The sequence below is a fragment of the Prenolepis imparis genome, unplaced genomic scaffold (genome assembly GCF_030444845.1).
Source record: "Prenolepis imparis isolate NDT839.2.m4 unplaced genomic scaffold, iyPreImpa1.0 SCAF_12, whole genome shotgun sequence".
In the NCBI taxonomy this organism is placed as follows: domain Eukaryota; kingdom Metazoa; phylum Arthropoda; class Insecta; order Hymenoptera; family Formicidae; genus Prenolepis; species Prenolepis imparis.
In genome coordinates, this window is record NW_028141170.1 from 11,759,648 (window position 1) to 11,777,612 (window position 17,965).

Below are 17,965 nucleotides of genomic sequence, written 5' to 3' on the forward strand. Positions count from 1 at the left end.
AAGCAGTGGTATCAACGCAGAGTACTTGTGCATTGTTTGCTTTGATAATATACATATCAGTGGAAAGATAATGCAAATTTTGTCGTCAAAGTATCTCCCTCTCGTTTATTGTGTACGAAATATCCAGATATTTAGCATATTGAATAGAATGCTATTTAAATTACTCACATTGCAAATCGTGCATTAAAATGTGTGTGATCGCTTTTCCGCATTTCGGAATTTACAATTCGGAATAATAATAAAACATAGGACAGTTATCGCGCAACCTCATACGCTAAATAACATTTGCGTGTACGTGCGTTAAGTTTTTAAGTTTTTTAGCGTTAATTTTAACTTAGAACGCATATGAAATCGCAAAGTGCAGCAGCATGGAGAAGGAGAAAGGGAGGGGGACGAGGGATACCGATTCTACTTACGATAAAATTGTGTAATTTTCCCTCTCTCTTTCTAGCGTGTTAATCATCAAACTTTCGCGCTTGTAAGATTTAATTTACACGATGCGACATTGTCTGGTATGGTATTCGTTATTTAACAGCTCGTTACCCTTTCTTTTTCGTCATCTCTAACAAAATAGAAATCACTATTTAATTTTCCATGCCTCTAACTTTTCACAAAGTCCTTCCTTTGTAACATATGATATTGCATGATGGTATCATTATAAATTATAGTTATATAAATAAAATTATTATACAAGGTGTTTCTAAAACTATATCAGAGATTTTAAGGGCGTATTCTAGGGATCAAAATAAAAAAATAAGTTCCTATAAACATGGGTCCAAAATGCTTTTCCTCCGAGTTATAGCCCCCTAAAGTTGGGGAAAAAAATAGAAAAATGTATTGTAGCTCTCGGAGACTTTCACAGATTGTTTCGATGCTGTATGAGACTGTAGATTGTATGATATACTAGGTATATGTATACAATACTTTACCTACACCTACCTACCTACTTTAAAAAATACGTTTAATGTTCGAAACAGGTTCAATTTTAGTCTATTTAGTTCTTAAAATGGACATTTTTCGATCCAGAAAAGTAACACTGGACATCTTTATTAAAATGTCCTAAAGATATTTAAGGATTCTAATCTAGATGTTTTAAATACGTATAAAGGATGGATTATAGAAGCCGTAAACTTTTTCCCGAGGGATTGGTCACTGCGGTAATTTTTGTACAAGGGCTAGGTAATTCAGCAGCAATCCAAAGGAAATTTTGCGCAATCCAAGGTAATTTTTGGTAATTCTAAATTATCTTTAGCATTCTCAGGTAACCTTGGGTAATTTAATAGGAAATCTAAGTAATCTAAGGGTAATATCAAATAATCTGTAGGCAATCTAAGGTAATCTTTAATTTTTGAACTTCGTGAACGTCATTGATGAATTGTATCTTTTTACAATAATATACATTTGCAGTCGATTTTTAGAGTCGACGCTTCGTAAAAACGTGCTTTTTTATAATTTAAGAATTGTCGTGGTTAGGTTTTCGCGGTACCATGTCTTTCTCTCTCAGGCCACGAACACACGAGCATTTAAAAATTTGCGAAATGCATTCTTATCTACAACTTTTGATAAGCCATCGTCACTTAACGGTAAAACAAAACCTATATTACAATTTTCATGTATTGAATATTCTGCCGGTAATTCCGGTATTAATTTCATTTTTACCGCACTTTATTTTTATGGATGTATTGCAAAGAAAACAACTAACAGTAACAAAAATTAATTTTTCATTTCCAACATTTTTAAAAATATTTTAAAAATATATAAAAAAAGTTCTTTTAAATGTTTTAAAATAGGAAAAAATTTTTACTGTTTACAACAAATTAATTAAAATATATATTAAAAAAAATTCTTTAAGAATAATTTTAAATTAAAAAAGGGGAATATAAAATCGAAAGAGATATTCTAAATTCTAAGTATGATGGGCATAATTTGTATTAGGTAATCTTAAAGTAATCTGAGGTAGTATTAGGTAATCTTAAGTAATCTGAGGTAATTTAAAGGTAATCCATATCAAGGGTAATTTTTGTACACTATAACCATTAGTGACCAACCCCTCGCTTTTTCCGTAACCGTAAATTTAAGGATTCAACCAATCGCATTGCTTGATTCGGCATCCAGCCTTAAAACGTCCAATATGTATATTTTTAATACGTTTTTAAAACTTTATTGTTCTTGTATATATAGTACTATTATATACAGTCTTATTTTAAATAATGCATTGCTATTTTTCGAAAACTAAAGCTTCTATCGAAAAATGTTTTATCGAGGGGTTGGTCACTAGTGGTTATAGTGTACAAAAATTACCCTTGATACGGATTACCTTTAAATTACCTCAGATTACTTAAGATTACCTAATACTACCTCAGGTTACTTAAGATTACCTAATACAAATTATGCCCATCATACTTAGAATTTAGAATGATATTTTTTTCGGGAGAGGCTCACTTGCGCACAGTACAATTGCACACGTTGCAATTGCACACCGTGCTATTAGACACATAAAGTTGCGCACAGTTCTTTTCTCCACAGTTCTTTTGCCCACAGTTCTTTTGCGCACAGTTCTTTTGCCCACTGTTCTTTTGCGCACCGTGCTGGTAGGCACCCCTACCGGCGGGGTGGGTGAGGGAGGGGGGCCTTCGGCCCCCCTTGCACCCCCGTGTGTGTGTGTGTGTGTGTGTGTGTGTGTGTGTGTGTGTGTGTGTGTGTGTGTGTGAATAGAGCATGTGTCGCGCATTTTCGTGTCCAATTGCACGGTGTGCAAACGAACTGTGGGCAAAAGAACTGTGCGCAACTTTATGTGTCTAATAGCACGGTGTGCAATTGCAACGTGTGCAATTGTACTATGCGCAAATGAAGGCTTCTCTTTTTTTTCGATTATTCCCTTTTTTTAATTTAAAATTAATCTTAAAGAATTTTTTAAAATATATATTTAATTTTTTTGTTGTAAACAGTAAAAATTTTTTCCTATTTTAAAACATTAAAAAAATTTTTTTGATATATTTTTAAAATATTTTATTATTTCTTAACGATGTCAATTTTATTCCCAAAAACGTTGGGAATGAAAATTCAATTTTTGTTACTGTTAGTTGTTTTCTTTGCAATACATCCATAAAAAAGTGCGGTAAAAATGAAAATAATACCGGAATTACCGGCAGAATATTCAATACATGAAAATTGTAATATAGGTTTTGTTTTACCGTTAAATGACGATGGCTTATCAAAAGTTGTAGATAAGAATGCATTTCGCAATTTTTAAATGCTCGTGTGTTCGTGGCCTGAGAGAGAAAGACGTGGTACCGCGAAAACCTAACCACGACAATTCTTAAATTATAAAAAAGCACGTTTTTACGAAGCGTCGACTCTAAAAATCGACTGCAAATGTATATTATTGTAAAAAGATACAATTCATCAATGACGTTCACTAACAATAAGTTCAAAAATTAAAGATTACCTTAGATTACCTACAGATTATTTGATATTACCCTTAGATTACTTAGATTTCCTATTAGAATACCCAAGATTACCTGAGAATGCTAAAGATTATTTAGAATTACCAAAAATTACCTTGAATTACCCAAAATTTCCTTTGGATTGCCGCTGAATTACCTAGCTCTTGTACAAAAATTACCTCAGTGACCAACCCCTCGTGTTTTATATATTAAAAGTTGTAGCATTTCGAGGGATACGTCTTGTTATAAGCATAGTTTTATTCCAAGTGGAGGCATTTTTGAGATTTCAAGGTTTATTAAATGGAACCACCATAATTATCTTACATAAATTGATTCCTCGCAATATTTGATGTAAAAAATTGTTAAAATGGAATAGTTAAAAATTAAAAATGAATAGTTTACGAGATATTTTAAGTCCCTTTTTAGTCATTAAAAAACGTTTATTTTCACGTTAATGTAATATAAATATTAATTTAACATTTATTAAATATTAAATATTTTATTAATAAAATATTAATAAAATAAATATTTAATAAACGTTAAATAAATATTTATTTTATTAATATTTTATTAATGAAATATTAAATCATAAAATCATTAAAGTGAAGTCGCCAGTGATAAATAAAATTATAAATGTTTATTACTAATTCGACCTGACTGGCCAGTACAAAAAGTTTGATAAAACGACGTTTCGGCCCTTGCGTACGGGCCCTTTTCAAGTTATTACTGCAAACACATACAAATAACAAAACGAATGTAAATCAGATTAACAATGCGGAAATAAAAAATATATAAGGTGTCTAAGTGTAAAATTTGATTAAAAACGAAGCGCAAATTACAAAGAAAGTTTAACAAATTTAAATGGTACCTTTCGAGGTGTCAATATGAAAGATGTGTAGTTACTAATGTTTAAAGGGCAAGCAATGTATATTTATTGTTTAACATACCAAGAGTCTGATATCGAAAGACATTGTAAAAAGGATGAAAAACAAAGATGAGAAAAACATATAACGTTGCACGAACAATCAAACGCTGTGTATTAATGAGTCATATATCGGGTTTTAATTATCCGTATCTTTTTGTAAATTTATGTTGCTACTATGTTTTTTAATATAAAACATTTCAGCTATTTCTTTTTTTCTTAAATGTTTTTCACAATGTAGGATTCTAGGTTCATTCCAATTTAAATCATGTCCGTGTTGGGTACGGTGTTTGCTAATTACATTATGATTGTTGAGATGTTTTTTAATGTTATTCTTTTTAATGTTATTTTAATGGTATATATAATAAGATTCGTGATACAGAGGAATGTTTTGTTAATGTCTTATCGAGTGAACTTCTAACACGGTTTTTTACATTAAACAATCATAAGCTCAAAAGATTAAATTATACAAAGAAAAATACTCTAATTAATAAATTTAATTGTTTATTGCGTTCTCAAAACGCGAATATATTGTCACTTAACAACTGTGATAAGTCAAAATGGTTAATTAACATCAGCAGCAAAAAAATTCCGAAATCAATATCTGATTTTTTGAGCTTGGGCGAAAATTTCGGACCACCGGTCAACCAGAACGACAAAAACGATCGCATCGACTCGATACATAGTATTGTTAAGGATGTTGAATCTAATATCTATAAAATACCTATGAACTTAAGAGAATCAACTAGAATGTCTGTCACCAACTCATTACAAAAGTTCCTAAACAAACAAAAACATGTCAACGGTATAGACAGATATCTTCTTAGAGGTTTCTCTAAATGCAAAAAATTCATAAGGGATAATGATGACTTACTTGTCACAAGAGCAGACAAGGGACAAGTGACGGTTGTTATGGATAAAAGTAAATATAATGACTCGATGACTGAATTACTTAACGACGAAACAACTTACATAAAACTAAAAAAAAAACCCCATTAATCTTACATAAACGAAGGTTAACACATTGGTTAATAGTTGGCGTGACAACGGCATCATTAGCGATTCGACATACCACCACCTAAAAAACACGTGCGGTAATCTTCCTAGATGCTACGGACTACCAAAGATACATAAAAAAGATCATCCTTTACGTATCATCGTCTCGTCGGTGGGTAGCCCCACGTATAACTTAGCTTTGTTTTTACACGAAATTTTATATAAATCTATTCCAAAACCTGGTTCGTTTATCAAGGACAGCTGGACGTTTGTTAAAAACATTAAACATACTAAGGTTATTGAGAACCACGTCCTTTTTTCTTTGGATGTTTCTTCGTTATTTACGAACATTCCTATAGACTTTAGTTTTGAATGCATGAGTTGAAAAAAGATGAACCCATATCACGCCTAACACTGATTTGTCTCTACAACAATTTTTACACGCACTCACTGTTGTTCTTGGTTTGCTAGTTTTGCATTTAATGGTAACTACTATGAACAGATTTTTGGCTGCCCTATGGGATCCCCCTTATCGCCTATCTTGGCTGACATGGTCATGGACGACCTTGAAACGCATTGCTTAAGCATATTGGATTTTACTATACCAGTCTTTTACAGATATGTGGATGATATATTTGCGATCGCACCGCAACCAATAATTGATAAATTATTAATTGTTTTTAACAGTTATCACCAACGTTTGAAGTTTACACATGAGATTGAAATCAACAATTCCATTAATTTTCTAGACACTACAGTCATTAAGGTGGATGAAAATTTGTTGACTAATTGGTATAGAAAATCCACTTTTTCAGATAGATATCTGAATTTTTATTCTAGCCACCCTCTTAATTATAAGATCAATACGATCAAGAGTTTAGTGGATCGTGCGATTTTGCTTTCTGACGACCGCTATCATATGGACAATTTAAAAATTGTAAGGAATATCTTAGTCAACAACTGTTTTCCGAAATCTCTCATTGATCTGCATATCGGTAATAGAATAAAAGCATTAAAATTTTGTAACGAGGTCACTCCTAAGATGCTGGACATCACATTGATTGTTCCTTTACCATACATAAAAAACCTCAGTGAAAATATAAACATTGCCCTTAACAAATGCGGCCTTAATGTAATATACACGATACCAAAAAAATTAAATAGTCTAATTAAGCGCGGTAAAGACAATATAGACAACGTTCACAAAACTAATGTTGTATACAGGATTGAATGTAATGACTGTGATGCGACTTACACTGGTCAAACCAAAAGACAACTTTTAACACGTATTAAAGAACATAGCAATAACATTAAAAAACATCTCAGCAATCATAATGTAATTAGCAAACACCGTACCCAACATGGACATGATTTTAATTGGAATGAACCTAGAATCCTACATTGTGAAAAACATTTAAGAAAAAGGGAAATAGCTAAATTGTTTTATATTAAAAAACATAGTAGCAACATAAATTTACAAAAAGATACGGATAATTAAAACCCGATATATGACTCATTAATACACAGCGTTTGATTGTTCGTGCAACGTTATATGTTTTTCTCATCTTTGTTTTTCGTCCTTTTTACAATGTCTTTCGATATCAGACTCTTGGTATGTTAAACAATAAATATACATTGCTTGCCCTTTAAACTTTAGTAACTACACATCTTTCATATTGACATACTCGAAAGGTACCATTTAAATTTGTTAAACTTTCTTTGTAATTTGCGCTTCGTTTTTAATCAAATTTTACACTTAGACACCTTATATATTTTTTATTTCCGCATTGTTAATCTGATTTACATTCGTTTTGTTATTTGTATGTGTTTGCAGTAATAACTTGAAAAAGGCCCGTACCCAAGGGCCGAAACGTTGTTTTATCAAACTTTTTGTACTGGCCAGTCAGGTCGAATTAGTAATAAACATTTATAGAAATATTAAATATTTAATATAAACGTTAAATAAATATTTATATTACATTAATGTTAAAATAAATGTTTTTTTAATGAATAAAAAGAGATTTAACTAATTATTTTAACATTTTTTAAATATCTTTGAAAATAAGTTTTAAATATTGTTTATACATTTTTTTGCTACTTGGGAATCGGTGTAAGAAAAATATTCTTGTGATTAAAAAAAAATTGCAATTTTCAATGTGCAACTACATCTTTTTTTAAAAATAATTATATACTTTTTACACCAATTGTGTACATACATACACACACAACTGGATTTCTTTTATGTTGACAGTAATAGTAATGTCGAAGAAACGCTGTTTATATGATACGTAAGAAATATATAATAAAACTATTTCTAGAAAGTAGGGCACATATACATTGCACTTTCAATTATATTTTCTTTTCCTTGATAATAGATGATACAGTCACGAGTGATGTATAGTGATATAGTAGTTGAGTTCATAACTTTTTATAACTTTTTATATATATATGTATGATAAGAGAAAGAAATCATCTCTTTCTCAAGAGTCAAAGAATTATTATGCGAGAAAAGTTACTATACTCCTCATTCTTCCGTCTTTATTGTTTTTTTAACAATTTCGTATTAACGTGTTACATACAAAGACATTGCTCTCACTTTTAATTCTTTTAATTAAAAGATTTCTTTTAATTTTTTGAGTCAAAAGAATTAAAGTCGCGTTCTCTGTATTGTCGATATAATTTATTTCAAACGAGATAATGACATATGGACATAAAATAACAATCAAAAAAATTTGTTGGAGAAAGTGCAGAAATAGAAACAGTTTCTAGAATATGAGCTGACCCCGTTAAACTATTTGAAGAGAGAAATTATAAAGCATGCAATTTATTTCTATTCTCGTATATGTTTTTTCTAGTTTAAAACTTCTTTTTTAGTTTAAAATAGTTTTTTTAATTAAAAGTTTTTATATAAATATTATATACCAGGATATTTGTGTGAAATGATTATTCCTTCTATATAATGAAGACTACAATGATTAATGATTATATATGATATGTCGTTAATCACATACCATTGTATGAATAATCGAGAGTATGTCTATAATTAGCAAAAATTATTGGTTAAAATATGCATCCAGAGTTCGAAATAGGTTGAAATGAATACAAAAATTATTTTAGCAAAACTGTTTTTACGTCTTTGTCCACGCGAAAGAGTCTCGCCTGTCTCATTAAAATAATTAAATTGAAATTTTCGCTTTTATTACTCAATTTTCGAGCTTTACAAATTGATTCTCATAATCTTTAGCCACATCGGATCTATAATATTGGTTGCAAGTACAATTTTTAATCGAAACGATTTGGCGGATTTTAAAATTAACCATGTTTATTTTTGAAAAAAGATATTTTTAGATTTTTTTTGTTGCATATCAAACATTTTTTTTAATCACAAAAATATGTGTTTCTTGCTCTGATTGATTTATCTCATTATTCTGTGCAGATTAAGATAAGAAAATCGAAAAATGAATATATTACGAGGTATTTCATTTTTTTGTCAAACTGTATCAGAATGAAGCATAAAATATTTCGTAAACCAAGTTCATTTTCGATTATTCCACTTTAATATTTTTTTACGCCAAATATTACGAGGAATCGATTTATGTAAGAAAATTATGGTAGTTCCGCTTAATAAAGTAATAATGACCTCGAAATCTCAAAAATGCCTTCACTTGAAATAAGACTATACTTACAACAAGACGTCCTCCTCGAAATTCTGTAACTTTTGTATGAAACGTTTTTTCATATCTTCTACATTTTTCGAGATATTTGCCTGGGGAAATTAAAATGAAACACTCTGTATACACACAAAATACATACATACACACACGCGCGCGCGCGTTTTACGATCACCTTTAATTATCATATTTCATTATTACATACGATAATCAAGTTGCAATGACTTGTGCGGCGCAATTTACTGCCTTTAATTATTTTATTTAATTATTCTAATATCTAAATCATATGTTTTTAAATTTAACCCACGATACAGTTTGAATATAATAATGAAACTACACTCTCTCAGACTAAATATGATTTGAACTATCTATCTTGACTGATAGATTTCTTCTCGTTACAGAGCTGGAACTTGGTACGCAATGCGTCGTCGAAATGACAAAGCAGCAAACCATCTTGCAGCATCCTATCACGATGGACAAAATCGATCGGTGAGCAATTTTCAATCTTTCTTCTTAGTTATTTGTTACCTTTTTTAGCGGAATATGACGATAGAATAATCTATAAATATATATATTACAGACTTTGATCTCTGTATGTTATTTTATCTTTGTCAGACGACGGATGCGCTAACAACCGTCATGTGTAACAAAATGTAGCTCGTACAAGTAACGAAGCATATACAGGGTGGGCATTTTAACATTTCATCTATATCTTTTTTTTTAAAAGCCTTTTACAAAAAAATATTTCATATAAAAGTTATTTGACTTTAAGGGGACACACAAGACAGCGTGTCAATTTGTTTAAAGATGACGCCAATTTCTAGAAATTCACTAATTGTCACATTTTTTAAATAGAAATTGATTTTTTTTAACAAAAAATTGATTTCTATTTTAAAAATATATGTATTATCGAGACAAATCCAATGTATTAGTACCATATGTATTAGTTAAAGGTTTTTCTTGATTTTTATAATAGTATTAAATTACTTTAATGAGATTAAATTAGATTACCCATCGCGAAAGATAATAGATATGATTAAAGTAGTGAAGTTATGTGGAAATAATTTCCGAGTTGCTAAAAAAGAGAATATGTTCATATATCTAGGAAAATTCTTCTAGGGAGACCTTACATCTGTTTTATAAGTATAACTCATGGCAAAATCAAGAAAATTCTTAATTATTCTTACTATTTTTCTCTCTCTCTAAAAAAAGGCGTGCAAAGTGGAATCTCGAATATATCGCAATGTCAATGTTGCCTCTTTTCCGCAATGCTGATTGGCTGTCTCAATTCGTGTTGTGCGTTATATTCGTATCATCGAATGGCTGGCAACGCGAGGGTTAACAGTTTGACAGTTCCCTCTCTAAATAAAGCGTGCAAAGTCGAATCTTGAATATATCGTAGTCATTGACCGCATTCACAGACTTCTATATATTACTAGATTGTTAACTCCCTCAATTTCGCTTATGTAAAATAACCGCAAAAAGTATGTATAAAAGTATCTCATTCTGCGCACAAAAGTAATTCATTCTGCGCATGTACATATAGTATACATAACGTGTACTATAGATTTATAGATACATGCACGCACACATACGGAATCCAGCCTATATATGTGTCAATACATAGTCACTTACCCCATGTTCCGATATTACTGCCAGTACTGAAAATATATAATATACGTAACGTAAACTATAGATTTTCAGTACTGGCAGTAATATCGGAACATGCCCTTAGTACATAAGAAGTCGAGTCGCCTTGTACACAAGCAGCTAGTAGTCTAGTAATATATAGAAGTCTGTGACCGCATTCAGCGGATTTTCAACAGTTGGTCAACATTACTAGATTTTCCAATGTTATTCGACGCTAATTGGCTGGATCTGAAAGTAGAAACTAATCACGTTACTACTTAGCGGTTGAGACCGCTGAATGTAGCTAATGGGTGCGTTCAGAACACAACAATTGAGCAATGTTACTAGATTTTATATATTATATGGCGATATAATATAGCTTAATCTAGTAACGTTGCTCAACTGTTGTGTGTTCTGAACGCGCCCAATATTATCTTTTTTCCGCAATGCTGATTGGCTGTCTTAATTCACGTTGTGCGTTATATTCGTACCATCGAGTGGCTGCCAACGCGTGGGTTAACAGTTTGACAGTTTTAATAAAAATAGACAAAATAGACAAATTTTATATTATTTTAAAAAAATTACATTCTTTAATATAAAATCAAACAATGGCGCGCGTGTAGCTTGTATTGCTCTAGTCTAATATATTTTAAAAAAGTGATGATTAGTGAATATCTCGAAAGTGGCGCTATCTGTAAACAAATTGATATCGCTCTTTTGTGTTTCTCTTAAAGTCAAACAACTTTTGTGCATTTTTTGGGTAAATGTAAGAAAAGAGATATTTAGGGTGGGTCATTAAAATAGCCCATCCTTTAGGTATACATATACAGGGTGAGTCTGATAAAAAGTTTACCATGTTTTTCTCGAAAACGGTTAGAGATAGAAAAAGATATTCATTGTCAAAATTGTAGGATTTAAAAAGGTCTTTTCATTGATGTTGTCAGTTTGACCTTGGATAGCGTTGTCAAGATCAGGGCAAGATCATCTTGAATTTTTTAAATGGAACCACCATATTTTTTTATATAATTCGATTTCTCGCAATATTTTGCATAAAAAGTTATAAGGGTATGATTGTCAAAAAGTGAATAGTCTACGAGATTTTATACTTTAATTTGACATAATCTTACATAAACTATGAAATATCTCGTAAAATATTCATTTTCCGATGATTTTTATTTTAATACTTTTATGCTCAAAATAATGAGAGAACTCGTTTAATGTAAAGAAAACAGGTGCTTTTAAGAAAAAACATGTAACTGCTATAATTGCAATTACATATTTTTAAAAACAATTGTGTTTTCTTTAGACCAATCGATTTTTCTCATTATTTTGTGCACAAAAGTATTAAAATAAGATCATCGGAAAATGAATATTTTACGAGATATTTCATAGTTTATGTAAGATTTATGTCAAATTAAGGTATAAAATATCTCGTAAACTATTCACTTTTTGACAATAATACCCTTCACTAGCGGATCCTGACGTCGATAATGGGGGGGGGGGGGGGTTCTGCAAAATTATTTGATTTAATATTTTTGGTTTCATGCTTAGCTGTTACTCCAGGATCAACGACGTCGATAGCTCTTTAACGTTTGTTTTTCTTTATTTATATTTTTTAAACGGATTCAGCAAAACTGTTTCTTTTAATTTGCAAGGGGGCGGTTTTAACCCCCCCCCCCGGATCCGCTAGTGATATCCTTAACTTTCTATGCAGAATATTGCGAGGAATCGCTTTATATAAAAAATATATGGTGGTTTCATTAAAAAAATTCAAGATGATCTTGCCCTGACCTTGACAACGCTATCCAAGGTCAAACTGATAACATCAATAAAAAGATCTTTTTAAACCGTACAATTTTGATAATGGAAGTCTTTCTCTACCTCTAACCGTTTTCGAGAAGAACATGGTGAACTTTTTATCAGACTCATCCTATGTATACTAATATTTTGAAGGATAGGACCGGAACACAGACTTTTGAATAAGGCATAATGCATAACATATAAGGGATTTAACCAAGCAGAGTCTTTCATTTTTATCTTCAGAATGAAAATGAAGGACTCTGATTGGTTGATTCTTTTATGCGTTAAGTTATAAGTTAGCGGTTCTCCACATTATCATCATACTACGCTGAGAGGTGCTAAATATCACATACCAATTGATGATGTCAGAAATGTACTTGTGCCATTTATCAGATAATTAGAGTACTTTACTCTTATCACATTTCAGATAATATTGTCATCTCTGTAGCGACTCGATACGATGATATTAGGTGTGGCGTAAAGTAAATTTGAATAACGTTTTTAAACGCCGTAGGAATTCTTTCATTTATCGTTAATTGTTTGCATGGAATTATTTAAATGTAACACGTGGACTCTCTCACAGCACACTAAGATTAATGAGTACGAGTATGGCCCGTTTCTATCAACGTCGGTTAATTTTAACCTCCGGTTAAACTATATCTTTATCTCTTTTTAAGAACGTATCTGAAAAGAGACAAAGATATAGTTTAATCGTCGATTAAAGTTAATCAGAGTTGATCGAAGTGGCCCTATGGACATAATAAAACGTCGTTCAAAAGAAATTAATCCACGCGCATAGTTGCCACCTCCGTTAATCCAGAGATCGGCCTAAAAAAAAAAAAAATCTGAAATTCAAATCTCGGATTTTGCGAACTTGTTTTCGCGTTATGTATTGCGTATGTAATCTCACGACACAGCCGCGAATATTTTTACAAATACGTTACACGATCAATGAAATGTCACGCTATTTTTACTTTTTACGATACGATGACTCGCGATGCCGATAGCCGACTGTATATGTATATCGTCTTATATAGGGAAAAACTCTCTCGCGACTTTTTTTATTCTCTCTACGCAGACTTGTATTTGTTCACCGCAGGTGATGTCACGATATTATATGCGCGAATTATGCGCATAATGCTCTCTCTTTGGATGGAAGGTTGCGATATATACGAGGGCAGTTCGATAAGTCAGTGACTTTTACAAGATATGGTACTCAAATCGCAATCTAATTTTATTTTTGATATTTACCATCTTATTTAAGTATACACACCAAGTTTCAAGTAGATCTGTCAAATAGAAATTTTTTGACAGCGTTCTAAAGCGGATAAGTTTGTGTTTTTTGCTAAAATGGAAAAAAGTGAATTTCGTGTGCTAATAAAACATTACTTTTTGCGTGGAAAAACCATTAAGGAAACTGAAGAAAAGCTAAAAAAGTATTATGGGGACTCTGCTCCGTCGCATGGAATGGTTCACAAGTGGTTCACTGAATTTCGTTGTGGTTTTTGGTCGATTGTGAGCAAGCGCGGCACCCATCTGGCTATGTAAACGAAAATTCAAATTGTTTTAAAATAAGCAAATGTCTAGTATTTATACTTTTGCAGACTTATGAGACCGATTTTAGTGAAGAACAGGGTATAAGATTCCATCAGGATATCAAAGATATGGAAAAACGTTATCAAGGTATTTGGGATGAGCATATGATGTCAGATTTTTGCTGGAATTTAAAAAGAGAAACAATTTAAAAAAAGAACACAAGAGGAAATCAATTTGAAGATCTTTTTAAAGAAAAAAAAATTCGGTCTCACAAGTCTGTAAAAATATAAAATTATACGAGACATAATGGAGTATAATAAATTACAAACTTTGATTTAAAATCTATTAGAAACACCTATCCTAGTTCCAATTATATAAAAAAATTTTGTCCTGTGAAAGTTATTCAAAAGTTTTGGGGGCCAACTTCACATTAGCCCCCCTCCCGCCAGTTGTACAAAAATGGTTTTTAATAAACCAAATCAATAGATTTCTATTTGCATATATCAAAACAATTTGAATTTTTGTTTATCTCTAGAATAAAAGTTATTAAAAACACTTTGGTTTCTTTTATTTTTCACAAATTTTGAGCTTTTTTTCTCGATTATCTAAAAAACTAGACGTGATGGAGTAAAACGGGTTACGGATTTGGATTCAGCGACTCAAAATCTATAAGAAACACCTACGTTAGTTTCAGAAACAAAACAAAAATTTTTTTTGTGGTCCTGTGCAATCTTTTATTATGAACTCTTTTGATGTACAAATTATCTTATAACATCACGTACACTAAAAGAACTTAGCAATAGAGAATACTGTCTCATTTTATTAGATTTCATTGAAACAATTTGTCATGTATATATAATTGTTCTCGTATAATTACCGATATCTGCATAATTACTGATATATCATTTCTGATAAATCAACAAGAGGGAGTTGCTGCATAATTTTAAATTATGGTAATTTTTTATATGCTTGTAGCATGTACTTTCTAAAGCAAAGGTTTTTTTTATTTTTTTATTTTTTTATTTTTTAAAAAATTGTTTGTTTTAGTTATAGGCAATTTTATATATTATGGCAATAAATTGTCATTATATGTATAATAAGAATAGAGAGCTAGGCTTATGTTAGTCTCATTTTAAAGCTTGAAAATTGAGATTTCAAGTATGTATAATTTTTTTGATAAAATTTAATGTATAGTGAGTTGCATAACTATCAAAAATTGGCAATTGTGATTACATTTCTTTCATAATTGGGGAATTTTTTTCATTAGGAAAGTGAAGAATATCAAACCTGATTTTTTTATACTACTATCTTAGTATGAGTACTTCTAGGGAAAAAATACCAATTTGTTTTTTCCAGTTCTTCATAGTGAAAAAATTGCCCAAACTTTGAAAAAGTTAAAAATTTTAATGTGGGACTGAATTTAATAAATCTGGAAAAATTAGTATATAGTAGTATTTTTGGTACATATTAAACTAATAAAATATCGAGTTTTTTTGTATATCATAACTTCACTTTAATAACTTTGTATATATAATTAAAAATTGTAAATATTAAGAGCTCTGTTTAAAAAGCACCGCACTTGTTAACTGTTCTATGAAGACTAAGCATGAACTTATTGTAAGAGTAGTAGGGATAGCCAATCTTCACCAGTTGAAACATATTGGCGGCACATGTCTTTGCAGCTCTCTTCATGTTTCAATCTGCAAGAAAGTAGGCTGCTCATTCAAAAACACTTGACTCTCAATATTATACATAAATTGACAAATTAAAAGGATTCTGTAATTTAATAGACAAAGTCTATCAGTACAGTAATCGTGTGAATATTTCTATTTTATTCTATTTGACTTCTGACCTTACTTATTAGTAATTTTACTTTTGATTTGATTTTAAAAGATTTAAAGAAAATAATTATACTAAAGCTACATGAACTTCAGTTATTTCCATTCATGTCTATGATGATTAACCAAGAATATGGTGCATTTAAAGTATTATTTGAGTTTTATCCATTTAAAAACATAATAACGAAAGTCTTCCTTCCCAGAGTGGTTTTCAGCGGATCAAAACTCTTATAAAAGCAAAAAAAGCGGCGCATTATAATTTCAAACGTACAAACAGTTTCTCAGATTATCTGGCTTTCTCGCAACTGAGATCACAGTGTCGGTCACTCTCCTCGAGATGCCTGAGGGGGTACGTGCAGAGATCGGAGCGTGCAATTGTTGATAATGTTAAAATTATTTGGAATTTTATTAATGCTGTGACAAAATCTAATTCGACATCAATGCATATCTTCAACAATGGTACTTATACTGATAATCCTGCTACTATTGCGAATTGTTTTGCGGACTATTTTGAATCCGTTTATACTAAAAATAATGTTCAGAGTGGAGAAATACCAAGCGGGTATGACTTATGCTTATCTGGTATGGACATTACCATTGGCATTTTCGAATGTATTAAATTAATGCGATCCAACTCTAACCCAGGCGCCGATGGTATTCCTCCCATATTTTTTAAGTCATGTAACTTTATCACAGCTATAGAATCCTATGGATAATATTTAACAAATCCTTATCTTGCGGTTCTTTCCCGAATTCCTAGAAACTATCGATTGTGACACCTATACTAAAAAGCGGTGATAAAACGGAAGTTTCAAATTATAGACCTATAAGCAAATAAAATCTTATGCCGAAAATTTTTGAAAATATTGTCGCGGGAAAATTATCATCATTATGTAAAATTAATAATATTATAATCGATGAGCAGCACGGTTTCACTACTGATCGCTCAGTTTCAACTAATTTATTATTGTACCATGACTATATAAATTCGGCGATTGAGGATGGCTCGCAGGTCGACGCCATATATACAGATTTTAGGCCGGTATTCATAGTCGGTTCTTATATTTAAGAACAATCTTAAGTACAATCTTAAGATGTGATTAACCAATCACAGAGCCGTATTTGCATCTTAAGACATTACTTAAGACGGTCTTGAAATAAGAACGGACTATGAATACCGGCCTTAGTAAAACTTTATGAGATACGATTAGTCACACCCTGTTATTAAGAAAATTGCTAGCATTCGGTATTGATGGGACTATGCTAAGGTGGATCTCAAGCTTTATTACGAATAGAACTCAAGTTGTCAAATATAACAAGAGCTTTTCTAGAATTATAAACGTCTCTTCGGGTGTTCCTCAAGGTTCACATCTCGGACCGCTACTTTTCAATTTATTTATAAACGATATAAAAAACAAATTTAAACATTGCGAATTTCTATTATAATAAGCTGATGATTTGAAAATTTTCCGAAGAACTGATTGTGTGGATGATGCGAAATACCTTCAATCTGATCTTGTGACATTGGATTCATGGTGTGATTCCAACGATTTATACTTTAATTTGTCTAAATGTAAAGTTATTCACTTTAGTAAAAAAAAATATATACTTGTCCACGGTTATTTGTTAAACGGTGCCCCCCTTCGAGTACTGACTCTATCCGTGATTTGGGCGTAATCTTCTGCTCTAATTTATCTTTCGAAACGCATATTCTAACTGTCATAAACTATGCCTATAAGAGATTAGGTTTTGTTGTTCGCTCTTGTAAATACTTCGAGAACATTAATACTATAAGATTATTGTACTGTTCCTTAGTGAGGCCTCATTTGGAGTATGCAGCTGTAATCTGGGCGCCGTATCAGAATAAATACTCTGAAATTATTGAAAGGATTCAGCATCGGTTTCTCCGTAGAATAAGTTTTCTCACGGAGAGTCCGATGCATTTCTCCGATCATATAATGTCATTCTAGACAAATTGAAACTTCTTACTTTAGCAAATAGAAGAATATTCTTAGAATTAATTTTTCTCTTTAAATTAATCAACGGTCACATTATCTGCCCGGAATTATTGAGTAGGGTTAAGCTGCATGCTCCTGCGAGGTTTCTGAGGAGTAATCAAGTTTTTCA

The 17,965-nt window shown here is 31.2% G+C and overlaps 2 protein-coding genes across 6 annotated transcripts in view; both read left to right on the plus strand.

Moving 5' to 3' along the window:
- Window positions 1-5,914: 5,914 nt before the first annotated feature.
- LOC145943972 (uncharacterized) lies at window positions 5,915-6,594 on the plus strand. Its single transcript, XM_083051890.1, has 3 exons — window positions 5,915-6,156; window positions 6,205-6,496; window positions 6,589-6,594. The coding sequence occupies exons 1-3, from the start codon at window positions 5,915-5,917 to the stop codon at window positions 6,592-6,594; spliced, it is 540 nt and encodes a 179-aa protein (XP_082908016.1).
- Window positions 6,595-9,423: 2,829 nt separating this feature from the next.
- LOC145944245 (kinesin-like protein KIF13A) overlaps window positions 9,424-17,965 on the plus strand; it is a 60,569-nt gene continuing 52,027 nt past the window's right edge. For all 5 annotated transcript variants that reach the window (XM_083052486.1, XM_083052487.1, XM_083052489.1 and 2 more), the window contains exon 1: window positions 9,424-9,524. In XM_083052486.1, the coding sequence (XP_082908612.1) occupies window positions 9,469-9,524 (56 nt within the window). In that variant the 5' untranslated portion in view covers window positions 9,424-9,468. The remainder of the gene's footprint in view (window positions 9,525-17,965) is intronic.